Genomic DNA, 12,335 nt, shown 5'->3' with positions numbered 1-12,335 from the left:
ACTATTTTTAAAGAACATGTTTTAATTGTTTTCACTTGTTTTCCAAAATTTATTTTAAAAATAATTATATAAACATGTAAAATAAAACACTAGACATAAAAATTATTTTTAAAAATAACAAAAACAAGTTTAAAACATTTTAAATTTTCAAATAATTTTTTATTTTACAAAACATCATAAAACAATTTTTTAAAATAGTTACCAAACAGGTGCTTAGGCATCAATGGCACTAATGGTCCTGTCTCAATGATACTCGATATCTTCTTTATTCAACTATTTCCTCAATTTTATTAGTTAGAACAATAGTTGGTAAAAATATCTATCATTACATGATATTCCATTTGTACCCATCAATGTTTTTATCTTTATTACTTTGGGAACAATTTTTTTAATTTGTACAACTAAATCATTGTGAGTATTTTCTATTTCTGAACAACAGTTTGTGATTGACCAAATATATTTTTGAACGAAAATTTTATAAATCTTTTTGTTTTTTTTTTTCAAAAAACCTATTGCTAAAACATGTTTTAAAGGAAGGTATCCAAACATACCTAACATTTTTGGGAGATAACTTTCAAATGGATATAAAAATTTGATCTCAATATTTGTTTAACCTAGCTTTAATGTTAATTAACTAATAAGTTATATAAGGTTTAATGCGAATTTATAAAATAAAATCTTAAATTATATATAGAAATTAGATTTCGTTTATGAAACAGATGGGAATAAAACGTAGTCCTTCCACTTTTCTTTTATTTTCATTTCTAAGAATAAGAATGAAAGAAATTAATAGATTCAAACCTTATGCACCTTTGACACAATAATTTCATACTGTTGAGGAAAGACAACTTATTCTTATAGATGTGAAATTAGATATATTTATTCATTGAAAAAAAAAAAGAAATAATTTATTGAAAGTAAGAAGAAAGTTGATGAATTCACTTAATGATTTAAAGTGACTTAATAATTTAAGGATTTTTATATTAATGTCAAATTATTTTTGTAAACATAATTTAAAATTTAAATAAAAACAAATTAATTATTCTGATACTTAGAATTAATTTATTCTTATTTGAATCTGAAATTACGTTTATAAAAAATATTTGAAATTCATATTAATGAAATAATTATGTCATTAAGTCGGTTTAAGTAATTAAGTTGATTTAGGAGGTAACCTCCGGAGTAAAACCGAGAAGAAAGCAATTTGAATAGGTCCTGTTTGAACTCCACCGCCATCCAATCGACAGTCACATTTCTACCGAATTTACATTTTCTTTGGACTGCAGTTTTATTACCAATGATTCAAGAATGAATTTTCATATTAAATGATTGAAAAGCTTTAGTAACCCTTCCCCTCATTTCACAAACCCACTGACCTACAAACCCTCTTTTCCCTTCACCTTTTAGCTCTCAGACTCCTAGTGAAAAGTCAATTGAGTCACCGCCGAGTTGAGTCTCTGCTATGGAAGATCGCTGGAGAGGCGGCGGCGGCTATAGAGGAAGAGATGGCGGTCTCCATAGGGGAAGAAGCGGCGGTGATCACCCGCGCCATCGCCACGGAGGAGGCTTTAGAGGAGGTCGAAGGCCTGGGTACAGCAGAGGGTACGAGGAAGACGCACCGCCGCCACCAGTGCACCGGTGGAGAGGGCCTCCCGAAATGGGTCACGACCGAGACTACTACCACTATGGCGGAAGCAGTGATAGGTATGGTGGCAATGGTGGCGGGGGGTGGCGGAGCTCTGGCCTCAGCCCTAGAAATTCTCCGGCGTGGCGCCCTCTTCCTCCGTCGCCGCCGCGGCGCCCGCTTCCTCTGCCGTCGCCCCCCCGGCGCCCTCTTCCTCCGCTCTCGCCCCCGCGGCGCCATCCTCCTCCGCTCTCGCCCCCGCGGCGCCATCTTCCTCCGTCGTCGCCCCCCCGGCGCCCACTTCCTCCGCCGTCGCCGCCTCGGCGCCCGTTGCCTTCCATGCCCGCTTTTGTCGAGTCCCGGAGGTCTCCTGATACTGTTCCAGGTATTGAAATGGGATTTTTTTTTTCTTGTTTTGTTTATTTATTTGTTTAGGTCTTGGCTTGATTTTAACCCTCGTTTGGCTGCCGAAGAGGTGGAGGAAAATGAAAAGAAAGTGCATTATTGGACCATTTTGTGTTTTCTTTTAGATCGGATACTCATAGATTCAAAATACCTGAATTCTTCAATGTTTTGTATTTATTTGAAGTTTTGGTTTTATTTTCTGTCCTCTGGTTGCCTATGAAATGGAGGATAATGAAAGAGGATAAACCCTTCATCTATATTTTTGCTAAGAAGCCAAATGGGCCCTTGTTGGGTGTCTTCATCTTCAATAAGCCTTCAAACTGGATTATGATCACAATATTAGACCGCTTTTGGTAGTGATTCTAGAAAATGTTCCTAATATTTCAAACACTTAGAATAATAAAAAATTTAAAAATTAAAAATGTTAGAAACACTTCCTAAAATCACTGTCAAACTGGCTCTTAGTATACGTTTGTTTGTTCAAGTGTTTATCGTACTTAAAACATGTGGGATATGTTTCCTCAAAATGATGGGTGTGATTCAAGTGTTTAGTGGGTTTGGTTTAGATTAATATGATTACGAACCATAAGTATTTACTATAGTTTGTACCTCTTGTGGATGAATGGTTTTGTAAGATTGAGATAAGAATGTTAAATTCTCCGGGAATGTGCCCCCCTTGATTCATTTCTTAATTGAGTGGGATGGAAGCTGAAAGCTTTTTAGTAGGAAGTCTTCTTCCATTATCATTTTTTGTAAGCAAATGATTTTGCATCGTAAACGGAGTGCCCTAGAAATTTTATGATTTATATACATACATTGTCTGATGGCCTTGGAAGCTTTGTTTTTATTACTTATACTGATCCTTCTATTCCAGAAATGGAGCCATCAAAACTTTTAGGTAGCTTGACACCAACATCCTCCTTGGAACGCATGGACAGAGTTCTCCCTATAAGGCGACCTGACAAAGGTGGCACAAATGCAATCCAATCTACCATGGTTCGTGTCAATCATTTCCCTGTGAAATTCAACTCTGAGAAAATCATTCTGCACTATGATGTTGATATTAAACCAGAGGTGCTACCCAAGCATGGTCGTACCTTGAAGTTATCAAAGTCTAATCGCTGCATGATAAAAGAGAAGTTGTTCTCTGATGATCCCTCACGATTTCCCTTGTCAAGAACGGCTTTTGATGGTGAGAAGAATATTTTTAGTGTTGTTGAGCTGCCCACTGGAAAATTTAAGGTGGAGTTCTCTGAGAGCGAAGACATGAAGATCTGTTCGTATATATTCACCATAAAGCTTGTGAATCAACTAGAGCTTCGCAAGTTGAAGGATTATTTAAGTGGGAAACTTTTTTCCATACCTCGTGAGATATTGCAAGGGATGGATGTGGTGATGAAGGAGAATCCTGCAAGGCATATGATCTCTGTTGGACGGAGCTTTTACCCAACTCTGTTCTCTCTAGATGATGATCTTGGACATGGCATTGTAGCTTCTAGAGGATTTTTACATAGCCTCAAGCCCACGGCCCAGGGTTTAACCTTATGTTTGGACTACTCAGTCTTAGCATTTCGAAAGCCAATTCCGGTTATAGATTTCCTTGAGGAGCATGTTAATGGATTTAAGTTGAATGATTTAAGAAGAGTAAGGAAAGAAGTTGAGGTTGCTCTAAAAGGATTAAAAGTTAGAGTCATTCATCGTCTTTGCAAACAAAAATACACTATCTCAGGATTAAGTGGTGAGGACACAAGGTATCTTTCATTTATCGCTGAAGACCTAGAGGGCAAATCTCCAGCAAAGAAAGTTGGGATTATTGATTATTTCAGGGAAAAATATGGGAAGGATATTAAGTACAAGGATATTCCGTGCTTAGATTTGGGGAAAAACAATAGGAAGAACTATGTACCCATGGAGTTCTGCATCTTGACTGAGGGACAGAGGTTTCTCAAAGAGAACTTGGATAGAAATGGGGCTCAGAAGTTGAAAAATTTGTCACTGGTTGCCCCTAAAGTCAGAGAGAACAACATATGTGAAATGGTGCGATCAAAGACTGGACCATGTGGGTATGTGATTATGAGGCGTAAATTTTGTTTTAATATAATTGTTGTGTTCTAAAATATTATAATTTCTCCTGCAAAGATTATACCACATTGTCTGAAGTTGGTTGCTTTGTTTCACATATGGCAGCTGGCCATTTTTTCCTTTGTTCATTATCAATAGGATTTGATTATTTTCATATATGTTTTTTTTTCCCTAATAGGTAAACACTTACGTAAAGCTTGGCCACCACTGGGGTATATGTTATGACATCCTTAGTAAGCATTTGGCTTGCATGTACTTAGGAGATCTCATGCCAATATTGAATGGTTGGGATTGTATCATTTCTTTTAGAGTTTCCTTTTATTTTAAAGCCCCAATACACATTTTCATTTTGACATGTCCTGAATCCAGTCTGTTATTGGCATTGATTTTCATACTTAGCATCAACTACTATTACTACTTATCCCTTAGGGATAGACTCAGAGAGGTGTAGATTACCAAATTGTTAATATGCATCATGCATGGGTGCACAAATATTATGAGTATCAACAGACCAAAAACTCAATATGCTGATGGATTCTATTACATTACATGCATGATTTGAGTTATGCCTCTGAATTTTTTTCTTATTATCTTTTTTCTTTTTTCATTGTTGGCAGTGGAGATATGATCAATAACTTTGGGATTGAAGTCAACATGAGGATGACTACAGTTGCAGGACGTGTGATTATGGCACCTGAATTAAAGCTAGGAGGGGCTCATAATGGAAGGATGAGCAAGATTACTGTGGACAGGAACAGGTGTCACTGGAATTTTGTAGGAAAATCTGTGGTGGAGGGCAAACACATTGATCGGTGGGCTGTACTTGATTTCAGTGCATATGAAGGATTCAACAGACTGAATCCTGACCACTTTATTCCCAAATTTATCAGGCGCTGTGCAAGTCTTGGAATTAGAATGGATGAGCCACTTTTGTATCAGTCGTCTCGAATGAATGCCTTCTCCAATGTTGCCATGCTTCGTGAACTGCTCTTAGGAGTAGCTGGCAGAGCTCATGATAGTACAAAAAACCAGTTGCAAATTCTTGTATGTGTGATGGCTAGGAAGGATCCTGGCTACAACTATCTCAAGTGGTTCTGTGAAACCAACATTGGGATAGTTACTCAATGTTGTTTGTCCAGCCCTGCAAATAAAGCAAATGACCAGTATCTTGCAAACTTGGCTCTCAAGATGAATGCCAAGCTTGGAGGCAGCAACGTGGAGCTCATTGACCGGCTTCCTCATTTTGAGAATGAAGGTTATGTAATGTTTGTAGGTGCTGATGTCAATCATCCTGGTGCTTGGAACTCAGCTAGCCCTTCCATAGCTGCTGTTGTTGCCACTGTAAATTGGCCTGCTGTAAATCGTTATGCTGCTCGTGTACGCCCCCAGCTCCATCGAACTGAGAAGATTCTAAATTTTGGGGACATGTGCCTGGAGCTTATTGAGACCTATGCTCAGGTGAATAGAGCCAAGCCGGATAAGATTGTGGTGTTTAGGGATGGGGTGAGCGAGGGCCAATTTGACATGGTGCTTAATGAAGAATTAGTAGATCTGAAGGGGGCTATCCAGAGGGGAAATTACAACCCAACAATCACACTTATTATAACCCAGAAGAGACATCAGACTCGACTGTTTCCAGAAAGCAAGAGGGAAAGGGGTCAGGACAGGAGCTTCAATGAGAATGTGTCTCCAGGCACGGTTGTAGACACAACTGTGGTTCACCCCTTCGAGTTTGATTTTTATCTTTGTAGCCATTATGGTGGTATTGGGACGAGCAAGCCAACACACTACCATGTCCTCTATGACGAGCACAGGTTCTCTTCTGACCAACTCCAGAAGCTTATCTACAACTTGTGTTTCACCTTTGTGCGGTGTACCAAACCTGTCTCCCTTGTTCCTCCTGTATACTATGCCGACCTTGCTGCATACAGAGGACGGCTCTACCATGACGCCCTGGAGTTGGAGCGCCCAGCTTCAGCTTCTGCAGCCTCTGCAGCTTCATTTGATGAGAGGTTTTACCGCTTGCACGGGGATCTGGAAAATACGATGTTTTTTGTTTGAAAGCCCAATTGTTTCTTTTTGTAAGGGAAGAAGATTTTTGACGTTATTTTTCACTTAAAGGCCCTCTGGCGTAGAGCTCCTATGCATGCAAGCTTATGGAGTTTGTGCGTGAATCTAATGGGTTGCTAGTCATGATAAGGTGTCATGCTGTACCTCCTGTTAGTGCGTCGGTTGCTAGACATGATAATGTGTCAGGCTGTATCTCCGGATAGTGCGTCGCCTCATATGCCTGATCCATTTTGGACATGCAATGGGAGGAATGTTATTTCTCTCTTTGTTTCGGGCCATTTTAACCATTTTTAATAAAAATAAAAAATCCCATATCTACACTACCCCTTAGAATATTACCCAATCTAATTCCCAGTCCACGTGAATTGTTTCGGGTATTTTCATTATTATTAATATCATCTTTTTAAAGCATCAGCAACACAGCCTCAAATAAGGGTTTTATAGTTTATAAAAATAAAACTACCCCTAATTATGTTTATTATAAAATTGTATAATAATTTTTTAATTAAAAATTTAATATAATTTAATAAAATAAAATCAATTTAAAAATAAAAAAAGAAATTTATATTTAACAAGATTTAAAATTTACTAATAATAAACTTAACTAAAATGAAAATATTTATACTGTACATAAATTTTAAAAAAAAACTATAAATAAAAGTTATTTTTGAAACATGGAAAATAACTTAAGAACCAAATTTCCAATTTTCACTTGTTTTTCGAAGGCTATTTTAAAAAATCATTATACAAATTTGGAAAATGGTTAAAAATAAAGCAATATAGATAAAAATTATTTTTAAAACATCGCTAATGGGTTTAAAACATTTCGAATTCCTAAAAACATCATAGAATAGTTTTCAAAAATTGTTTTTGATAATTCTTTTCAAATAGAGTCACAGCCTTGGTTTTGCTATTAAATCTCTATCAACTAATTTATGATAGAATAGAAGTTTTTAGTTAGGATGGAACCCTTAAAAACGTATCATAATGCGTATCTTGAGTATAGTTGGTCTTAATCGACAGTGACATAATCCATGAGGAATATATGACCACCTTATAAGGTCATACCCAAAGGTCAAAGCCATTTAAGACTCTAGCATAAACTTTTTTTAGCAACCTTGGTTTTGTCATCATAAAAAATTGGGAAATTATGAAACCAAGGTTTGGTTAATCTCGGTTTTGATGATAACAAAACAAGATTTGAAATTAATAATTATATTTCAAGTGCGTTTAAGCAAAAAGATTTTCAAAGTGACAATCATAAAGACAAAATTAAGTCAAAAGGAAATATATAAGAAGACCTCAAAGAGAAATATTTTTCAAGACCTAAGTTTCATAAAATATCTTTGTAAGGTTGTTGGTGCACTAGGTTTTTCATTCATTACATTATTTATGTACCAAAATCATCAAAAGTTATTTTGTTTTAAATCTTTTAAAATTGGATGATTTCATGTTTTCAACTAAAAGCTTGTGTCAAATACTTTTCAATCTTGTTTAAAAGGTTTTAAGTTGACAAGGATAGTTGTTGAGCCAAACACAACTCAATCGGTTGAACTAGATGAGGAACTAGTTGATCTGTTCAGCTCAAGCGGTCGAGGGGTGCAAAAACCTTCTCTCTCTTCTAGAATGTTTGTTCAATCGATCGAGGTCCAATCGAGGGGCAATCAAGGTCCAACAGTCACTTATCATGCATTAAATGCTAATGGCTAGTGAACCGGTTGAATTGAACCTCGATCAGACGAACCCCTAACGACTAGTTTGACTTTTTTCCTCTATAAAAAAAGCTTCAATCTTCATTGTTTCAAGAACTTAACCTTCATAAACCTTTCCTGAATATATTTGAGTCTCGGGAGAGTGTTTTTTGCCACACCATTATTTTAAAACTTGCATATCATTAGTGCACCTTCCAATCCTAATTTTTTTTTATATATTTGAGCCTAAAGTTTTGTACTAGGATTTTGTGAGATTATTTCTTATCTTTTGTAAATCTTTGAGATGAAGAATCTAAGTGTGAGATATCACTTAAGGATTCTTAAGTGTGGGGTATCACTTGAGGGGTTGTTTAAAAGTGAGATATCTCTTGAAGATTATAAAGGGTGTTTTGAGCCAAAAAACCAAGATGGTGGATTAGAACTATAATCCAATTGTATTACTTGGAGGCTTGGTTTGGAAGCTTTGAATTAGTGGAACCTTAAGCTTACGATTAAAGCTAAAGGAGAGTGGACGTAGGCCGGGTTGCGTAGAACCACTATAAAAATCTTATGTTTGCATTCTCTCTTCCATACTCTTTTACTTTATATGCAATTATCCTCATATTGTTTTATTATATATTTACATATAATTGTCTATTACATTAACGTAATTTAAATTTGCAAAAAAAGATCATCACCCTATTCACCCCCCTCTAAGGTGATTTACCTTGGGTTAAATTAGCCCAAATTTTCTAACATAAAGCATGAAACTAAGTATGAGGTGTTGGAATGGATGAAACTAAGTATGAGGTGTCAAAATGCATACAACCAAACATGAGGTTTTGAAATGTAGGAAAACAAGAATGAGGTGTTGGAATGCATGCAACCAAGCATGAGGGGTTGAAATGCATACAACCAAGTATGAGGTGTCAAAATGCATGCAACCAAGCATGAGGGGTTGAAATGCATACAACCAAGTATGAGGTGTCAAAATGCATGCAACCAAGCATGAGGTATAGGAATACATGCAATTAAGCATGAGGTATTGGGATGCATGCAACCGAGAGGACACTAAGTCATCTTCATCACATGAGACCTAGTCAAGCATGTTGACTCATGGACCTACTTCATCTACTCAAGCAATTGCATGGATAAAGCACTTCACTACATGTCATTTCCATGCAATGAGAAAGACACTAATCATTTTCCTTTGATCGACACCCATGTAAGTCATGCAATGAGTCACCTGTAAACTCACTTGCTTTAGGTTTCCATCCATACTTATAAATATGAGTCTTCATCTACTAAGAAAGAAAAGAAAAGAAGTGTGAAAAAGCTCCTATGTTGTTTTTATTCCAAAGGTTGGATCTTTGAATCATCATAACAAAAGTACTATGAAAATTCTAGTTTATAGTTCTAATGGTAAGTGATCTTTATAATGCTTGATTGTATTTGGTTTTAGAATTATGTATCTCATACTTCAAATGTTATATGTGTTCATTATTTATAAAATGTTATGAGATATATTTTGAAAATGCGTTGGTTAAATGTCATGTTTATAATGTCTTGATATATATATATATATATTAATAGCTAAAATGGTTTGGTGATCATGAAGGAATAGACATGGTTTAGGAAAGTCATATCTAAGGAGCCATGGTTTTAAGCAAGACCATTATGACCCCTCCAGTCTTTTATGGGAACTTACCTAGTATGCACTACTCATTGAAAAATCATTGGTACTATCATTATGGTACTTTACATTATTATTGTAGATGTGATTGTCACCGGCCTCGGACCAATATTGTGCCATAAAGATGGAGAGACATACAGTAGTTGATTAACCTTATGATATTTTGAGTTGAGAGATGAAGGGGCATTGAAATAGTTTGTATGAGAAGTGTGTTGAGAGATGTGAGGGTATTATCTCTATATGACAACATGTTACGTGAAATATATGTTGTCTATGAACGCATATATGATTTATATCGATGGAGGAAGGGATGCAATGTAGTTAATAGGGTAGTTACTAATATATGATATATTATCCTATTAGATTTGATTTCAACCAACACACTAAAAAACAATAGAGACTAGCCACTTTTGTAAGTCTCACTAAATTGAGCATTTCCACTCAATATCATAGTTCCCTCTTATTTATATAAAATAGTTTTATAATGAACTAATTTGTCTAACAATGTGTATAGATTCCACAAAGTAAGCACATGTATTCAAATTATGTTATTTATCACATGATTGAAATTTATGACATGATATCCTTGTTTTTTATTAGGCAATATACAATATATAATATATACTTGATCAAGACTCATATCATCATTTACTAAGAAACTTGAGCACCCTTTTCTTAAACCCTTTTCAAGTATTTTATACATTTGTAAGAAGTCATATGGTTTAGGTAGACATTTTCTTAAGTTCTTTAGGCTTGATTATTTTTTTGATTTATAAATTAGTTACTTCATAGATATTCACTTTTATATCAATTATTAATTGATTATCTTATTTTGGGAGATTGTTAATTTAGATTTGGAGACTTAATCATTATGTTGTAGGACATTTTATTTTAGTTGTATTACTATTCTAAGTAAGTCTAGGTGGTACTTGTTGGAATCATTATTATGCTCGCTTCTAACTTTTGTATTTTTAGGACTATCATATTAGTATTAGAATTACAATAAAATAATAATTTTAATGGTTTTTAATAAATGAATTTTTATTTTATATACTTGACATCAATATTTAAAATTAGAATTATTAAATTAATATAATTTATTATTGAATTAAAAAAGAAAGGATCAATAGAAAATGAATCAAACCTTTTGGAATATTGATGTAATAGTTCAAGAAATATTTTATATATTCATATTAAGAGAATATAAGAAAGTTGAAATAAAGGTATTGGTTTTGTAAATAAAATAATATAAATTTGACATAATAACAATCTAATGATTTTGAAGATAATTTGAATGTAATTAAATAATATTTTAAATTTTAATGAGAAAAAAATTAAATATGAATAGTTTCATTTATGGTATTTAATTTAAATAAGGAAAAATGTTAACTATTTCTAATGTTTATGGTTATGAGATATAAAATTATGAAAGAAAAAGATAATTAAGAGTACGTTTGATAGTGATTTTAGCCTTTGTAACACTTGAAAATTTTTATTTTTTAAATATTAGAAATGTTAGAAACATTTCTTAAAATTGTTGTCAAACACACTCTAAGAGCCCGTTTGATAGTGAATTTAAAAAGTGTTTTTACTATTTTTAATACTTGAAATTTTTTATCAATCAAGTGTTAAAATGGTTAAAAACCTTGTAAGAAACGATGATTCTCCTAGAGTGTGTTTGGTTAAAAATTCTTTGAATAAAGTGTTTTTACTCAAAGTATTTTTAGCTTTAAAAGTGTTTTAAGAAGAATCACCGTTTCTTCAAAAAACACAAGTGATTTTTCAACATTATAAATGATTTTTCAAAATTTTAGAAGTCTTTCCTAAATTTTGCTAAACATCTCAATTTTTTTCCAAAACACTTTTAAGGTAATAACGTTTTTTAAAATTACTGTGAAACAAATTTTTTATTTTGGAACTAGGATGATAAGAATAGTAAAGAGTGAATCAAAATGTTTATAAAAGGTATTTTATATATGGACAAAGAAAATATAAAAAAGATATTGATCTTCTAAATAAAATGATATAATATAAATTCTAGTCATTGTGAAGTATTTAACTTATCAATTATAAAATTAATATAATAATGAGAATAAGCTATATAAATTAAAAATTAATAAATTAATGAATATAAACTGCATAAATTTAAAGAATTAACTTAGGATCCATTTGGAAACACTTCTTATTTTTTATTTTTTAAAATAAAAAGTAGTAATAAATTTTACATAAAAAAATAAAAATTAAGTAGTAAAAAGTTTTTAATAGCTAAATATTTTAAATAATTTTTAAATTTATTAATGTAAGTGTCTATGAGTTCTTGTGTTTTATACCAAAATTACTATTATTTTTTAATTTAAAAAATAAAAAAAATGAATCTTAATGAGAATTAATTATCAAATTTGTGAAACCCTAGATGTGATTGAATTGATCATTGATTGAAATTTTGAATTATTTATAGAATTTGTGAAATTCAAAGCGGCTTAAGTCTAATTAAATCATCGTGGATTGAAAATCTTACCAGCAAATTAAGATTGAATGAAACTTTTTTATTAAGTGCAAATGAATTTTTGATAAAAGTATGGTAGATTTAAAATCAATTTTTTAAAATACAGTATATTGGAAAATATTTCAAAATCTATGATTTTTTGCCATATTGGAAAGTAAAAATTCAATTTTTTGAAATTATAAAAATTACTTTTTCAAAAGATATCTTTATTTTAAATTTATTTTTTTATAACGTATATTATTGATAAGAAAATCGTGAAAAGTA

The 12,335-nt window shown here is 33.1% G+C and overlaps 1 protein-coding gene across 1 annotated transcript; it reads left to right on the top strand.

Moving 5' to 3' along the window:
- Nucleotides 1-1,231: 1,231 nt before the first annotated feature.
- On the top strand, nt 1,232-6,285 carry LOC100240850 (protein argonaute 2). The gene is made up of 3 exons (XM_010657626.3): nt 1,232-2,009; nt 2,904-4,092; nt 4,729-6,285. Exons 1-3 carry the CDS (start codon nt 1,463-1,465, stop codon nt 6,170-6,172), a joined length of 3,180 nt encoding a protein of 1,059 aa, XP_010655928.1. The 5' UTR covers nt 1,232-1,462; the 3' UTR covers nt 6,173-6,285.
- Nucleotides 6,286-12,335: the final 6,050 nt, after the last annotated feature.

This window comes from Vitis vinifera, chromosome 10 (assembly GCF_030704535.1).
Source record: "Vitis vinifera cultivar Pinot Noir 40024 chromosome 10, ASM3070453v1".
NCBI lineage: Eukaryota > Viridiplantae > Streptophyta > Magnoliopsida > Vitales > Vitaceae > Vitis > Vitis vinifera.
This window is presented reverse-complemented; position numbering and strand designations above follow the sequence as displayed.

Bases quoted from the DNA above. Each gene is read 5' to 3' on its own strand.
- LOC100240850 (XM_010657626.3), top strand. From the start codon at position 1,463: ATGGAAGATCGCTGGAGAGGCGGCGGCGGCTATAGAGGAAGAGATGGC. The intron at 2,010-2,903 runs GTATTGAAATGG...CTTCTATTCCAG, and splicing joins GTCTCCTGATACTGTTCCAG to AAATGGAGCCATCAAAACTT. The intron at 4,093-4,728 runs GTATGTGATTAT...CATTGTTGGCAG, and splicing joins TCAAAGACTGGACCATGTGG to TGGAGATATGATCAATAACT.